At 39.8% G+C, this 17,342-nt stretch overlaps 1 protein-coding gene across 15 annotated transcripts in view; it reads right to left on the reverse strand.

Moving 5' to 3' along the window:
- Positions 1 to 1,148: 1,148 nt before the first annotated feature.
- Positions 1,149 to 17,342, reverse strand: part of Enox1 (ecto-NOX disulfide-thiol exchanger 1) — a 554,869-nt gene continuing 538,675 nt past the window's right edge. For all 15 annotated transcript variants that reach the window (XM_074043338.1, XM_074043336.1, XM_074043331.1 and 12 more), the window contains one exon: positions 1,149 to 2,116. In XM_074043338.1, coding sequence (XP_073899439.1) covers positions 1,985 to 2,116 — 132 coding nt within the window. In that variant the 3' untranslated portion in view covers positions 1,149 to 1,984. The remainder of the gene's footprint in view (positions 2,117 to 17,342) is intronic.

Raw genomic sequence — 17,342 nt, forward strand, 5'->3', positions numbered from 1 at the left:
TTTTCTACTTTATAGGACCATTATTAATCAATAATGTCATCTTACTTCTGACTATAATAGCCTTAGAGATATCCAACTTAGAGATCTGTCAGGATGATGGCAGTCGTGAGCATCAAGAGATTGCAGGGAAATCCTTCACTTTTGACATGATACTGGCTTCTTTTTTTATGTTTTTGAGATAGGGTCTCATTATGTATCTCAGGCTGGCCTCAAACTCACTATATAACCCAGGCTGGCCTTGAAATTGTTATCCTTCTGCTTCAGCCTCTCCAGTGCTGGGATTATAAGCATGTGCCACCAGACCCAGATGATAGACATTTAATTCGACTCCCATAGCACTCCATCGTGGCTCTTGTCACCTGGATCACATCATACACAAGCTTTTGAAAAATGTCTTCTTCCTGCTGAACTCTGAACACATTAAGAAGAGACATGGTCTTTTTTTAATCACATGCTTACTTCCAACATTAGCGTTGACCTGAGCAAAACACACGTGTACATACTTCAGGCAATTATAATAAGTACCTTAATTTTTCAGGGTTCAATAAAGAGAACCTGAGGATAATAATGTCTAAAAGGTGATTTTAAATATCGTTCATGGTTTCAGAGAACATTCATTGTTCAGTTATCTTTCTAAAAATTGTTTCATTAAAAATTAATATCTAGAGTTATTCTCTTTTTGTGATTTTTATGTAAGAAAGCGGGAAGGGGAGACAATTTAAAACTGTAGCACACTTGCTAGGAAAAGAGAGGGAAGCTCATGTTTTGTGTAAACTGTTATTCCATGTGTAAATTCCTTCATTCTGTCTCTAACTTGCATATTTTCCAGAACATATATGCATAAAAAAATCCTACGATTTAGTTAATCCTATGATTAACTAATTGGCTACTTAACACTTCCCCATTAGGACAAAAAACAATGTTTATGTTGATTATATTTGAATGCTGTGTCTTCTGTTAAACAGTATCTGCTCTAATGGTATTTTTCAATGCTATAGTTTTTTACAAATTCCTATTTGAAATAATATTTGTCTTTTATCACTCATTTAATCATTTTCAAATGGTAGGCTATAAGGAAGAACTGAAAAATGAGAAAAAGATTTCTTAAGGAAGAATTTTAAAATATATCAAAGAATTAGCAAAACCAATATGGTAGAAGTCATATTTATTGAAAAAAATTAATATCTTTGCTATAAAATTTGTAACAGGAATATTTACTGAATGCTTATTTTGATGCATAAACCTGATTGTTACATACCGAGTACAAGACAGCAGCACTAGTTTTCCCTTTATTTACATTTTATGAAAACTGTTGTGCAGTCCATGTTAAAAGAACTTATGATGGTGAATTGTTACATTAGAAAAATAATATTCTTGATAAAGCATTCTCAAGGAGTCCAATCATAGTTTCTGCCTCTTCAATAAGGCAAAAGTCCCTGGAACAGCATATAACTTAATTTATAAAACACAGTAACTGCTCAGACACATATTCAAGTTTTCTTTTGGTATGATTTTTCGTCATTGTAAAATTACTTTTTTTGTTTTTTGTTTTTTTAACTAAAACAGAAAGATTAACTTTCAGGAAAATGTCATTTAATGGTTTCAGCTATACATTACATATACAACTCCGCAGCCTAGCAACCACCATCCCTACTCCATCACTAACTAAATATTTTGCTAGGTGAACTATTCTCAAATGCAGCCTTATTTTAACATTTTGCCATCACTGTGACTATGGAATCGTTGTTTGGTTTTCATAGGAAACAGATCTGTCACAGTTTGAAGCTTGCTTCATTTAAGGAACTGGTACACAATTACATTTCCACTCACAAGAGAACGCCACAGGGGTTAACTAAAGTCAGACTCTGATGGCTCTGCACAGGTCCCATGCTGGCCAACCCGCACCCTCCTGCTCTCACGCTGCACAGCCCTGGCCGGCTTCAGACGGTTTCATTTCCAGAGATCCCTTGCCCTTCACAGTTAGTTAGGTAGTTTTAATTCCTTCAAAGGCACACAACTTCCATCTCTTTTCCAGCGTTGCTCCCACGCCGGTGAACTCCTGTTTGAACATGCGTGGCAGCCTCATCAGAAGCATTTCGATTTCGCTGGCAGATATCTGTTAGAGAGGAAGAGAAGTCACTTGTGAGAAAGTAGGTGGTGGGCTGGGGAGGACAAGATTTACTTTTCTAGTTGGCTGTCAAGCAACGTCCTTACAGAGGAAGTACTGAGTGTGATTATCCCAGCTTCTGAAACGATGCCAGGGCCAGGCCTGAGATGAAGGGTTAGAAGGTTCTGGGTTTAGCATTCACTTGGATGGCTACCTCCCAGGCACAGCCAGGAGAGGACAGCCCTCCCCAGACATACAAGCGCTCACAGCAAACCTCTCACCACTGCTCCCTGATCCTCATCTACCCAGCGAGGAGTAGAAGGAATTCGGGTGGATTTCTGGTCAACCCAACTTTTTTCTCCATAACTTTCACAGGGAACACAGATAAGAAGGTTTTGAAAAGAAAACTAACCCCCAAAGCTAAAGCAATAAAAGTCTTGACATCCAGTCATAAAATCCAGGAAGATTTTTTTTTTTAGTGCATTATTTTCTAAAGTTTTGGAAAATTCCTTTTTTACAGGAATTTTTATATCAATAATTCATTTTGTCTTAAATGCAGGAGAATGATGGGGGTAAATTCAACTGTGATATATTGTAAGAAGTTTTGTAAATGTCACATTGTACACCCAGTATAATCATAAAAATAAATTTAAAAATTGCAGAACAAAGGAACCATAATGCTCCTGTCCTAAAGGCAGCTGCTGTTGTTGTTTTTCTCTTTGCAGCCCATCCCAGTGTGTGCCTGCAGAGCTCACATAGCAAGATGGCTAATTTGGGGTCTGACATTCTGTTTGAATCCTCCACCTACTATTGTTTGGAGCTAAATGAACCTTATGCAGATAACTCGTCTCTTTAAGTCTTAGCAAATGGGAGTAACATTTAATGAGGGTGGTATGAAAGCCACTGGCTCAGCACAGATTTGGGCACAAAGAAATGCTCAGAGTCAGAGCTACTAGAGTTTTTCATGGGGAAATCACTGTAGAGAGATCATTTTATAGTCTACACTTTCCACTTAACAGGATTTAGATTCACTTAAAAGATACCCCAAATAGACAAAGTCAAATCAACCATATTTAATATGCACACAGAAAACATTCCATGTATATGCAATATCATCAGGCCTCTAATACAAAACTTTAAATTGAGGTGGTACTGAAAGGCGAAATCAATTGTATTCTAAAATTTTTGTGTGGATTTTGAAATCTGAATGCATTGCTCCACAGAACGGGGTTACAAGGATTATTAGATTCCCAGGCTGACATGTAAATGGCTAACTAAACAGGAGCATCAGACGCTTCCTGTGACTGAGCATGGGCTCTGTTCAGAGTGCCTTCACCCATGTCCTCAGTTCACTCTCTTGGCACTCCTGGGGGATTTGTGGGGCCAATAATGAGATGCAGCTCCACTCTACAGCTGAGAAAAGCGAGTGACCTATGGTGGCTGAAGTGTCTCATCACCCAGAGCTTGGGAAAGAAGCCAGCATATGGGTTGGGCTTCGGCTTTGGTCTGTTTACATGCTTGGTCAGCAGCAGTGGATGCCAGCTGTGGAGAGTGCTCTTCTTAAACACTGAGCACCTAGGGCACTTGTTAAAAGAAGAGCTTCCCTGGCCTCTCCTCTTGAGACCCAGGGATGTAGCCCAGACGATCTGTTTTTAACAACCATCCCAGGTAATTCTATGAGCAGACATATTTGGGTTAAGCATAGGGGCTTAAGTCAGACAGGCTTGGATTTGACTCTGGGCTAGGCCTCAAGCTATGTAACCTCAGGCAGATCACTTAATATTTCCAGTGCTTGGTTCCTTTGTGTGTGTAATTAATAGAAAGTATCTCTCGGTGCAATTGCGAGGATGGCATGGATGCTCTAGCACACTGCCTGTCACAGTAACCTCTCTTTTTGTTGTCTGCTCTCTTGCTCTCTTGGACAGTCATAGAAAACAATGCTATCAAGACTGCTGTGGCAGGTGGGTCAAGCTCTATGTTCAAAAGCTACATATGACGGTATAGGAGGTATGTGGTCAAATTCAGGGTTTAGCTGGTCCAGGAGGCATTTTCTTTATTTCAATTAAATTTATTTTTACCTGCTACATAAAAACATAGAAGCTGTGCATGTTCACAGGGTAACTTGGGAATGCTTTGATACATGTATACCTTGTGTAATGTTTAAACTAGGTTAACCATATCTCCTTACACATTTATCATTGCTTTATAGTAAACACTTTAAATTCCTGTCTCCTAGCTTCATGCAGTAGGGAATTTTCTTCAAGTTTTATGAGGCCAAGTTACTTTCTTCACAAGTTTCCTTCTTTCCTTTGCAGGAGGACAGCACGTGTTATCCATAGTCAAGTTTAGGTGATAACCCTGGGATGAGCCATGCCGCCCCCAGGTAAAGCAGAGGCCATAGTGAAGCAAGCAGACCAAGGTCAGCTCACCTACAGAAGCTCGCTTCCAGCATAACTGTCACCTTCCTGGGAAACACAGGGAAAAAGCCTTAGAATTCCTTAGAAGAGAGAAGCAGCTGCATTTGGGGGAGGGGAGGCAGACTTTCATTAGTATAAATTAATTGTACAAAGGGGTTTCACTGTGATATTTCCTTCTCTGTCTGTTAGTCGCTGGTATGTAGAAAAGGTACTGTTTTTTGTATGCTGATTTTGTATCCTACTACTTTGCTGAAAGTGTTTATCTGGTCTCTTACGTATAGGATCATATATGCAAATGGAGTAATTTGACTTCTTCCTTTTGTATTTGTATAACTTTTCTTTCTTTCTCTTGCCTATTGCTCTGGACAGAATTTCAAGCAGGATATTGTGTAACAGTGGATACCCTTGTCTTGTTCATGACTTTTTAGGAAAATTTCAGTTTTTACCTCTTTAGTAAAAAGACATAGGTTTGTTATTTGTCTTTTACGTTGAGGGATCTTCCTTCTAATTCTACTGTCTTCAGGGCTTTTACCATGAAAGGATGCTGGACTCTGTCAAAGGCTTTCCTGCATCTACTGAAATGATCATGTGATTTTGTCCATTATTCTGCTTATGTGCTCCACTTTATTTGGGTTTGCTGAACCATTTTGCATCCCTGATCACAGTTAAAATCTTTTTACTGTATCACTGAATTTTGTTTGCAAGTATTTTGTTAGGAATTTGTACCTTTATGTTAATGAAGGAAATTGGTCTGTATTTTTCTTTTTCTGACCTCTTTGTTTGGGAGACTTTTCATTACTGCTTCAATCTCATTGCTCATTATAGATCTATTTAAGTGATTGATACCCTTTTGGGTCAATTTAGGAATGTCTTAGGCATCTATAAATGTATCCATTTCTTCTACATTTGGGTCTTTGCCCCTTTCTTTTGGCTAATTTGGCTAAGGGTTTGTCAACTTTGTTTAACTTTTCACAGAACCAGCTTCTTGTTTCTTTATTCTTTGTATTTTTTAAGTCTCCCTTTTATTAATTTTTGCCCTAATCTTTATTATTTCTTACTGCCTATTAATTTTTGGTTTGGCTTGTTTTTTGTTTTTCTAGGAGTTTAAGGTGCATCATTAGGTTATTTGTTTGAGATGTCTGATTTCTTAATGTAGGCACTCATATATATAAATGTTCCTCTTAGCATTGTCTTTGCTGTGTCCTAAAGGTGTGTTTTCATTTTCTAGAAACTTTTTTGCTTTCCATGTTATTTCTTCATCAACCCACTATGGATCACTCAGTGGTGTATTTTTCAGTTTCCATATGTTTGAATATTTTCTGTAATTTTGTTAATTCTATAGTGGTCTGAAAATTATGAAGGTTATTTTAACTTTCTGATATTTATTAAGACTTGCTTTATGTCCTAAAATATCTATTAGGGGAAAGTTCCATGGGCTGTTGAGAACATGTATTCTGCAGCTGTTGGTTGGAATATTCTGTAAATCCTGTTAAGTCCATTTGAACTGTAATGTTAGTTCTGATGTGGATGACCTATCTATTCATGAGAGGGAGTACTTTAGTCATGTACTACTTTAATGTTGGGGGTCTATCGGTTCTTATGTTCAGCAGTGTTTGTTTATAACTTTTATCTCCTCCTGGTGGATTAGTCCCTTTATTAATATGAATCAACCTTCATTGTGTCTTCTGACTAATTTTAGTCTCAAATCTCCTTTGACAGTTAGTATAACTACTCCTACTTGCTTTGGGTCTCTGTTTGTTTGGAATATCTTTTTCCATCCTTTCAGTTTAAGCCTGTATTTTTCTTTTCCAGTGAGGTGCATTTCCTGCAGGCAACAAATGGTTGGGTCTTTTTTTTTTTTTTAATGCAACCTGCTAGACTGTGTCTTTTGATAGGAAAATTGTAACCAATAACATTTAGAGTTATTGTTGAACGGTATGGAGCAATTTTCATCATTTTGTTGTTTTTATGTTTAATTCTTTCATAATCCTCATTTGCTTATCTCTTCATCAAATGAGATTAATTCTTTCTTATATTTTCATGGTGTGTTTATCTTCCTTTTCTGTATGTGGGATTCTGCAGTGCTGGCTTAGTGTTTGTGAGTTACTTTAGTTTTTGTTTGTCATGAAGGATAGGTTTGCTGGATATTAGCAATGTAAGTTGGCAGCTTTTTTCTTTAAGGGCTTGAAATACAGCTATTCAAGTTTCTGCTGAGAAATCTGCTGTTATTCTGGTTTACCTTTAGATGTGACTTGGGACTTCTCTCTTGCAACTTTCAATATTCTTTCCTTGTTCTGTAGATTTGTTCTAAGTATAATATGACATGGAGAGCTTCTTTTCTGATACTGTTTGGAGTCCTAGAAGTATCCTATACCTTGATGACAATGTCTTTCTCAAGATCTGGGAAATTTTCTGCTAATATTTTATTGAATATGGTTTCTCTGCTTTTATTTTGCACCTTTTCTCCCTCTTCTAAACCCATAACTCATAGTCTTTGTCTTTCAGTGGTGTCCCAGAGATCTTGCTTGTTCCAGTCATACTTTAGTTTTTCTTTATCTGAATGTTCTAATTCATTTACCTTGTCTTCAAGCCCTGATAGTCTGTCTTCAACTTAATCTAGTCTATTGGCTCGGGTTTTAACTGAGTTTTTTATTTGACATATTAAGCTTATCATTTCTAGAATTTCAATTTGATTTTTTTCAGAATTTCTTTATCTTTCTGAATTCCTCTTTCATAGTCTGCTTTATTTCATTCAGCTGTTTATATATATTCTCTTGGAATTCATTCAGGCATTTAATGTGATCTCTTGTTGCTCATTCTAATAATTGTTCTTTTGAATTCTTTGCGGTTTCATCCATTTCATCATTCTTGGTATTTGTTGCTGTGGAGTTGACTTTTGGAGGAATCATGTTGCCTTAATGTTTTGTGTATTTCTGCTTTGAGATTTGCCCATCTTGGTCAAGTTGTTGGCTGGAAACTTTAATCTGAAGGGCTCTTTCTCAACCTTCAAGGAGGACCGTGTAGTGGAGGGTTGAGGTGTAGTTTCTCATCAATGTACTGCAGTAGCTCTGTAGCCAAATTTTCACTCATATGTTCAGAGTGCCAGGCCTGACCCCCAGAACCACTGAAATTGAGGAAAACTAGCTGGAGTCTCTTATAGTTTCTAGTGTATATGTTGGTGCTCTATGTGGATTGAGGGCAGGGCTGGTCAAGGGCAGTTGCTTCTGCAGAAGCAGCTGCTGGCTGCAAGAAACACTGTAGTCTGTTGGCCAGGCAGGTTCCCACTTGCTGCACAGGCCCCTCAGGTTGTGCTCCAATGGGCAGCAAGCAGCCAAGCCTAGAGATGCCCCTTTTTAAATGTACTGGATAGTGGGTAAACAAAATTGAGTTCAGCACTTATGGTGGAAAACTGAGGAATAAAGGTGCTCTGCCTACTGGTCTTAGTGCTTTCAGACCCCACCCAGCAGTTCATCACCCTGTGGAAAGGAGTCTAGGGGAAATTGTCTGATTCCTGGATCCTGTGTGCAGAGCTCATAGCTCCACTTCTAGCCAGACTTTTTAGAAAACATTTTTTATGAGCTAGGGCATCATTTATAAGTGAGAAAACTGAGAGATCATGTGACTTGTGCAGGGTAACCCAGGCAGTAAGCATGGGGTTGTTCTACCTTGTTCTAGCCATGGATGATAACCCCCTGAGGGCAGGGCCTGTATGGTGAGGACCAGAAATGATCTTCTTGTTCATAATTCTATGCTCCTTGGTAAGTGCCAGTTGGGAGGAGAGGGCAGTTTTGTGATGAATACTGTTAGAGTGATACCCCTATCAACAGCAAGAGTTTGAAAAGTCCCAATTCACCTGGCTTCTGGACACTTGCATCCTGATGCTTGGGGCATCCCCCCAAACAGCAGCAAATGATAGGGAGACTCAGTCAGCATGCAATGAAATATAGTGATGCTTGCTTTTCATGGTGCCTTTTGACCTGTATCCAGTTTGCAGCTGCAGAGGAAGCAGAAGGTGGCTTGCTGCAGGGAAGTGGATGCCTACCTCCTAAGCCCTGTGGGCCAAGCATAGGGTAAATGCATTATCTTATCAACAAACAAGCACACTCCTCATTTACTAGAAGAAGGAAAGGCAGCTGCAAAAGATTTGGATCTTAGTCTTGGGATGATCATTACCAGTTAAATTACCAGTCACAACCTCTTTGGATCTGTTTTCTCATTTGTAAGACAAGAGAGATGGGAAGAAAGGTATTCTCTGAGGATCTGGTTTGAGTGCTGGCCCCTCATTGCATGAGTACCAGTCTTAGGGTGAACCATTTAAAAGACACCTGTCTACTAGGCTGTGGCAAAGATCTCAAAATGGGACAATATGGTAGGGTTTTTTTGTGCATTTTAAGCACAAAATAAACGACAACCAACTCTTAAGTAACAGACACTGTTCTGGAAGCTTTTCATATTGTCATTCAAGACACAGAATAACACATAAAAGCCCATTTTAAAGATGGTGACCCTCAGCACAAAGTTAAATAAGTTGCCCAAGGTTATGTAGCTAACAAGCAGTGAAACTGGGATCCCAAAATCTTCATGATTACTTCATTTGGATAGCAATTAACTATACTTTTCAGTTAGTAATGGAAGACAACAGCCTGCTTCTGCATAAAAATGTAATTATTATGGACAGAGATGTGTGATAATTATAGAACAGGCCTCTTTAAATGAAATCCTACCCAAAATATCTAGCTAATAAGCTGCTTAGTTAAATTCTAGAAAATTTCCTTGCAGATATTCATGTTGCATGACAGGAGAAAGATCATGGTGAAATCAGTTTGATGTTTGCTAGACCTTTCCCCTAGCCTGACAAAATTACCTTTATGACATTTTACATTTGGGGACTTTCAAGAGAAAATTCAATTTGTCCTTCATTTTCATCATATGGCTAATGAAATTACACTTTCCAAATATCATCATTTATTTAATGCTCTTCCCTTCTCTTCCTTGTAGATTGTCAGCTCTTGTCGTCTTACCATTACACTCTCCTTTTTACATTCCTCCCAGAGAGTTCCTGGCTTTCTAATGATTATTCTCTTAGGAAGGACTGATATGCTATAATATATTGTAAAAAAGATGAAGGAAAAAATGAGACGGCTCCATCTAACCAAGAGGCAACTTACAAAACTTGCTTTATTTACTTTTCTGCTTATTCTAGCTCACGACCTCTGAGAACATGTACAAACCAACACAATCCAACATGAATCAAAGTTATTATTGTGATGATTGCCTCCCCATCAGGCTATTAAGCTGGGTGAGAAGGGCCCTTATTTGGGACACTGAAAAGATCTTGGTGGAAGCTGTGTCAAGGCCAGAGAGCCAGGGAGCAAAGCCAGAATTCCTTCCACAGGATAAACTGACCTTTGGCCTTAGTGTACAAGTAAATTTTGTTTTCTCCCTATCTGTGGACAGAGCATAGTATCAGCACACACAGACACCTGCACTAAGTGGTCACAGAGAAAAATAGTATCGATAAGGCAAGAAGGGAGGGAAAAGAAGAGGAGAAAAAAGTAAGGAATTAGAGTAAGCAAAAGAAGAAACTGAAGGAGGGAAAGGATCTAGAAAGGAAATGAAGTCAGAAGAGGAGAAACAGCAGGAACAGGGTGAAACATGCTGGCAAAAGCATTAAGAAGGAAGCCATAGGAACAAGCCAGACTCCAGGATAACTTACATCCTCCTCCTCACGGATTTTGCCCTTCTCTGACTTCTATTTTACTAGATTTCTGCCCCGCTCTGCCCAATTTGGCACTTTATTAGTTCACACCTGATTCTCATTTTGTTTCACCAGTATTATAAATAAGCTTATTGAAAGCAGAGTTTTAGCTTAGACTTTTTTCTGGGCCCCAGCCATCCCCTGTTCCTCTCTTGTCCCTAGGACAGGGCTGGGCACATGAAAAACAGTGAATTATTTCAGCATTCATTGGGACCCTGGCAACCTTCTCAACTTCTCTCACTGTGGGGGAACACAGCCCATTATGTTTTTATGAAGAGTCAAGTGGAGAGTAATGCTACCTTGACTGTCATATGCATTCTAGAGGAACTGTGAACACACATTCATTGTAGTCTGTCTACTCAACCACTCATTAATACACTGTGACAGGGGGTTGTATGCCAGAATACACATAACCTAAGAATGTTTTACCCACCCTCACCACCCAGCAATGGTCTGGAAAAGGACACTGTATGAATAAGGCAGGATTTGAATCTCCCGGGAACTGGCAAGGTGTTTAAATGCTGTGTTTCCTGAAAGGCAAATGACTTCTTCTCTGGTGAGAAATGCACATGTGCCCATGAGCACCCAAACTGGAAAAGCAGTGCCATGGGGGCATATCATGCCAAGCCTGCCCTCAAAAGCAAATCTTCTGCTTTATGGGCCTTGGACAGAAGCCACATTGTGTAGAGGGGGCAGACTGACAAAGCAGGAGAATGGAGTCACAGTCCCTTAAAGAATGTGCAACTGGGGAAGAGCAGAGGAAGCCCTTCTCCTGACCATAAGGCAGGAAGTGTAAAATTGCTAATGCTGTACTCCAATGTGTCTTTAGCTAAGCAGGACTGTGGCCTTGCTAGATCCCATGTAATGACTGAAAGCCTTGGTGAAAATCATGTTGTCTGTTCTGTAGAGCTTCCTGCCTAGGCCCGGGCACAAGCTTTGACTCAACAAAGCTTTCAGGAAGCTATTGCCCCTTGTTCCTTGTCCTGTCTCTCTGAATGAATCATTGTGACTTTGTCATATGTTTGTGGTGGATGAGAATGGGTAGTTGAGAAAAGTCCAACAAAGGAAAATATGCAAATGTTATTATCAGAAGCAGGAATAATATTTAACCAGAAAATGGCCAATTATTGGGCTACATGGTTTTAGGGAGCCATGTGCAATTTACATGCCCAGCATAATTTAAATTAATTCCTGCCTCTCCTTCCATTCCTAATCACTTTCATACCCATATGTAGCCTTTGGGGAAATGGTAATAACAACAGCTACATTACCAAGCTGGGCTGTGCCCGCTTTCCTTGCTCTCTTCAGTACAGGGTGAGTAGAATCTAAATGTTATCATGCAACATTGTGGTAATGGGGTGCCGTCAAATCACAAGGACACTGAGTTGTTCTGATCGGAGTTTCATAAAGCTATTCTTATGAGAGGCCACAAACTCCTTGTGTTTTGGTGGTGGGACAGACCCATGTTGCCCTAATGCAACATTAACCACAGAGTTCTTCCTGATTAACCAGAGGCAGGTGGGCCAGTCTGCTGCACCCAACCCCTCAGCATCAACAGGCTGCTGGTGCTCTAGGATTATCAGCCTTTGGCAGCTGATGCGGAGACAATGCCCTGGTGGATGCTTGGAGGGCAAACCTCTCGTTATTTTGCTTTCTGCTTAAAGCCCTGAGGATTTGGAATTTCAGTCTACAGTAATAATTTGCTCTATGGATTGAAAAGTGTAAATATCCTCTCAGCCTCACTGGGAGAGAAAGAAAATGTGGTCCAATCCCTGGCACCCATCAGTTTAACAATGGGGAAAAACTTGACAGCACTACTGGGCATTTTACTGAGAAGGCAGAGGGCTGTCTAGGCAGGGCGTAGGGGAGGAGTCGGGGGACCCTGGGTAGTTCCTTTGTGAGGAAAATACTTTCTTCATCATCTTGTGAAGTGGAAGTACCAGTCTGCCATGAAATGGAATTCCCTTTCATTGAATCTCTACTAATAGCCAGGGATCAGGCATGTGAACTCTGTCCCCTCAGAGATTAACAAGGAAGGCAACACAAATCTCATCTGAGTTTTGTCCTGAGGTAGGAACAGAACAAAAACTTCCACTCCATCAAAATAGATTTGTTGTTTGTCAATCCCTCCCCACTTCCCATGTGATTTTACCCAAACACACACACACAACCCACAGATACACAGACCATCCACTCACAAGGGGAGCAGAGAAGACAGGAGTCCTAAAATTTTTAGATAACCAGTGGATTTTGTAGCCTTCTCAGCTCATATGAAGACAACTGTTTCTCAATAGGGCTTTCCAGAAAGGGAGAAAAGAAATGTCATCAATGCAAGGGAAAGGACAATAGCGACTACAAGAATCATTTCTTGAGGGTTTGTCCTATCCTAATACATTGGTACAAGTTCTCCAGACAAAGGTAAGGTTGATAATAAGAAAGAGTGATACTGGTGAAGGAAAAAGTCCCACCAAAGGAACCCTTCCAAGCTTTAATATAACAAAGTAGCACATCCTTCTCCTTTCATTTGCATTTAACATGAGCATTTTCTATTACTTTCCTGTCTGCTTGAGAGAAGGTCAAAGAGGAATTCTGACCATCAAGAAATGTTATCACATCATTTCCCAAAGAACACTTGGGGCTGTACACCTACTGACTGTTCTAGGGTTGGAATCTCCTGCATAATCCAATCTCTGGGACCCCCCTAGACATTCCACCACACTGACTTGAGAACCCAATAACAGAGTGACTGACTCAAACTTGCTTGGTGCCCTACACTGTAGGAGATGGGTATTGCGACAGAGAAGGGAGCAAGGCATGCTGTCTTTAAGGCCTGGAGATTAGTGAGCCTGCCTTCTGAGACCAAGGGGATGGGCAGGCACATGCGGATTCATGCCCTGTCAGCATCAGTGGTAGGTGTCCACATGGTCCTCATGCACTTTTAATAACAGGACAGGAGGGGACACTATGGTTCACTGCTGACTGCACACAGAGGCTAGCTGAGATGGTTTGGAACAACACTGCAGCTTTGGCTCAGCAGTCATCCCAACCTTGGGCACTTGGGGAAGAACTTTGCTGGTCTCTGGCTGAGTCCTAGCTCCCATGGGCTTCCACATGTGCATTACAGTTGCAGGAGTCAGGGAGCAAAGCCCCTGCCCAGTCCACAGGCATGTATAGCCTGGGGTACCAAAGTCCTCCTCCTGGTGACCACTCTCACAGGAGCAGCAGAAAGGGTTCCTATTGCCACCCCACCTACATGGTTCCCACTGCTGGCCATTCCCGCCCCTTACCTGACATTCACTGTTGCCAGGACTGAGTGGGAACACCACATGTGGGGTGCTGATATTCCTGCCATTGCCTCAGGCATCTGGGCCTTCACCACTGGTCAGAGGACAAATGCTTCTGGCTACTGGGTGCTGCCAGGGCCTGGGAAAACACCTATTACCTGAGAGGGGACACCACTGCCATTGTAGGTGTAGCCACACATAAGCATCCCATACCCCCTGCTGTCTACACTACACTTGCCTGAACTGCTAAAGTGTTCCTGCTTTGTGTGGGTCTTTCTGTATCTGCCATGGTACATACTAGCCAAGCTCATTGATCACTGCCAAAGAATCTCCAGAGAGACATGCTGCATTGACCAGATATAATTAAAGCCAACACTACACAACAAAATGACATCCCACAACACATTTTTAGGAGATTGCTGTTTAGTAAGAAAACTACCCCATAAAATGGTAGTGATATCTGAACACCAGATACACAACTCTCACAGTAGGAACAAAGCAATAGAAAAGAAAAGTAGTATGATCCCTCCAAAAGTACAGATTCCAAAGAAATCAAAATGGATGAAATGGCTGATAGTGAATTAAAAAGACAGATGATATAAAAGCTCATGAGATAAAAGAGACTTCATATAAACAGTTATGAAATTTGGAAGATGATGGACACAAATGACTACCAAAATTGAGTCAAGAAGGCATTAAAAAAAACTGAATAAAAAGCAAGTAATGACATTGCATCAGTAATTTAAAAATCTCCCAATAAAGAAAAGCCCAGGACCACATGGCTTCATGGCTGAATTTTACCAAACTTTTAAATAAGAACTAATCCAAATTCTTCTTAAATGATTCCAAAGACTTGAAAGGAAGTGAACCCTTCCAAAATTATGCTATGAGGCCAGCATTGCCCTGTTACCAAAATGTGACAAGGACACAATAACAACAAAATCTATAGTCCAATATCTCTGGTGAACATAGATGCAAAAATCCTTAGCAAAACACTAACAAACTGAATTCAACAACACACCAAAAAGATCATCATGATGACTGAGTTGGTTTCATTGCAGGGATGCAAGAATGCTTCAATATATACAAATCAAGAAAAGTAATACATCAAAAAAAGGGGTAAAAATCAGTATTCATGAGCAAATTAATAAAGGGTACATATGACAAACCCATAGCCCACATCATGCTGAATGCTCTTCACTGCTCTTATTGGATATGGTACTAGAAGTTTTAGCTAGAGAAATTAGGCAAGAGAAAGAAAGAAAAGGCATATAACTAGGAAAAAAGTAAGTTGAATTACCTGTTTGCAGATAATACCGTTTTATACATAGAAAAATGTAAAGACTCCATGAAAAGACAATTAGAATTAATAAATTCAGTAAATTACCAGAATACAAAAATCAACACGTAGGGGGTATGGCTCAAGAGGTAGAGTGCCTGCCTAGCAAGCATGAGGCCCCGAATTCAAATCCTAGTACCACCCCCCAAAAAAAATCAACATACAAAAATCAGCTTTTTTTGTACACTAATAAGGAATTTGCTAAGAAAGCAATCCCATTCACAACTGCAAAAAGATAAAATATATAAAAATAAACTTAACCAAGAAAGCAAAAGATCTCTGCAATGAAAACACAAAAAGATGGAAAGACCTTTGTTCATGGATTAGAAAAAGTGATATTGTTAAATATCCACACTAGCCAAAGCAATCTATAGATTCAATGCAATTCCCATTAAAATATTAATGACATTCTCACAAAACTAGGAAAAACAATCCTAAAATTCATGTGAAAGTACAAAAGACTCTGAATAGCCACAAAGATGGTGAGCAAAAAGAACAAAGCTAGAAGCACACAATACCCGATTTCAATACATACTATAGAGCCACGGTGATAAAAACAGCATGGCATTGGCATAAAAATGACACATACACCAATAGAAACAACAGAGATCCCAGAAATTAACCCATGCATCTATAGCCAAGTGATCCTCAACAAAGGTGTTAAAAACAAACATTAGAAAAAGGACAGTTTCTTCAATAAATGGTGCTAGGGAGGCTGGATATCCATGTGCAGAAGATTGAACCTTGGCTACTATCTCTCCCCCTGTACAAAAATCAGTTACAATGGATGAAAGACCTAAACGCATGACTGTATCTACTAGAAGAAAACACGGTATAAGCAATGCTTTTCTGGATAGGCCCCCAACAGCACAGGAAACAAAAGCAAAAACTGCCAAGTGGAATTATGCCAAACTTCTGCACAGCCAAGGAAACAATCAACAGAGTTTGTAGGTGTCCTGCAGAATGGGAGAATATATATGCCAGCTTTTCACCTGACAGAGGGTTAATATCCATAATATATACAGAACTCAAAAAAATTTTTAAAAAAGCCAAGTAATCCAATTAAAAATGGGCAAACACTCTACATACTTAGCCTTCAGTAAAATCAAAATGTCAATGAGTACCGCCTTACCCTAGTTAGAACGGCCATTGTCCAAACAAAAAAATAACAAATGCTGGCAAGAATGTGGAGAAAAAGGAACCCCCATGTCCTGTTGGTGGGAATGTAAACGAGTGCAGCCACTATGGAAGTCAGTATGAGGTTCCTCAAAACACTAAAAATAGAACTACCATATGATGAAGTTTATATGACTACAATGGAATGTAAGTCAATATGCTATAGAGAGGCCTGTAATCCATGTTTATCAAATCCATGTTTATCGGAAATTATTTAGAGGCAAGTGAAAACATTACTCATAATAGCCAAGTTATAAAATCAGCCTCAGAGCCCATCTAAGGATGAATGGGTAAAGAAAATGCGATACCGAAAGACAAGTAATGCATGTTTGCACTCGTGCAGAATTTAAAAGCAGTCAACCTGAAAGTAGAATAGTGATTACTAGAGATTAAAAATACAAGGAGTGGGGGGTGCTGAGATATGATCAATCCACACTGTATGCATGTATGAAAATATCACATTAGACCCCCTTAATACAGTCAATTAATATACATTAATAAAAATTTTAAAATAATTTTATAATTAACTCCTTTCAGCTGTTTTGGCCTATCATAAAAAGGCATAAATCTCTATGACTAAAAAAATACTTTTAGTTCCAGATGAATTCTCTCAAAGAGAAGTATCAAGCCCTTTTAAAAGTCAAGCAGGTAATCATGTATTGGTAAAATTACTTGAGTCAGATAAGCACACAATGACTTGTATGTGTCTATTTAAGGTCACAGATTGCAAGCCGTGGATCTGATCATATAAATTCTGAGCGCTTTGTTGTGCTCAACAGAGGAGCTTTCACTTTCTTCTACTTTCCTTCCAGCAGGTAGTTTCAGAGGCTCCTAGAAACTCCTCTGGTTCTCTGATTTCCTGCTGTGTTCACCCCCACCCTACCCTGTCAGGCTCCCCTAGGCAGCCCTGGCTCTGAACATCACTTGATCACCCATGGCCCCTCTCATTTTCACTCAAATTCAATGCAGAAAAGGAGCGCTTTTTGGCCCTTGTCTTTTGGCACACAAACACTGCAAAGGGTGAAAAAAGTAGCTCACTTGCAGATGAGAAAGCTAAGCTTGGGAGAAATGGGGGTGATGTCCATTTCTGGGTGTGACCCTTGAAGGGCCATAGCTGAGAACAACCTGGTGGTCATTTTTTCTCCCTTAGAGACTAATGCTGACCAAGTCATTAACACAGTTACCTTGAGCATCGTATCAGTTCTTTGTTATTTGAGGTGATTCTCTATCGTGTAAAGTCCCTAACATGGAATTCTGTGAG

Source organism: Castor canadensis, chromosome 10, assembly GCF_047511655.1.
Source record: "Castor canadensis chromosome 10, mCasCan1.hap1v2, whole genome shotgun sequence".
Classification (NCBI taxonomy): Eukaryota; Metazoa; Chordata; class Mammalia; order Rodentia; family Castoridae; genus Castor; species Castor canadensis.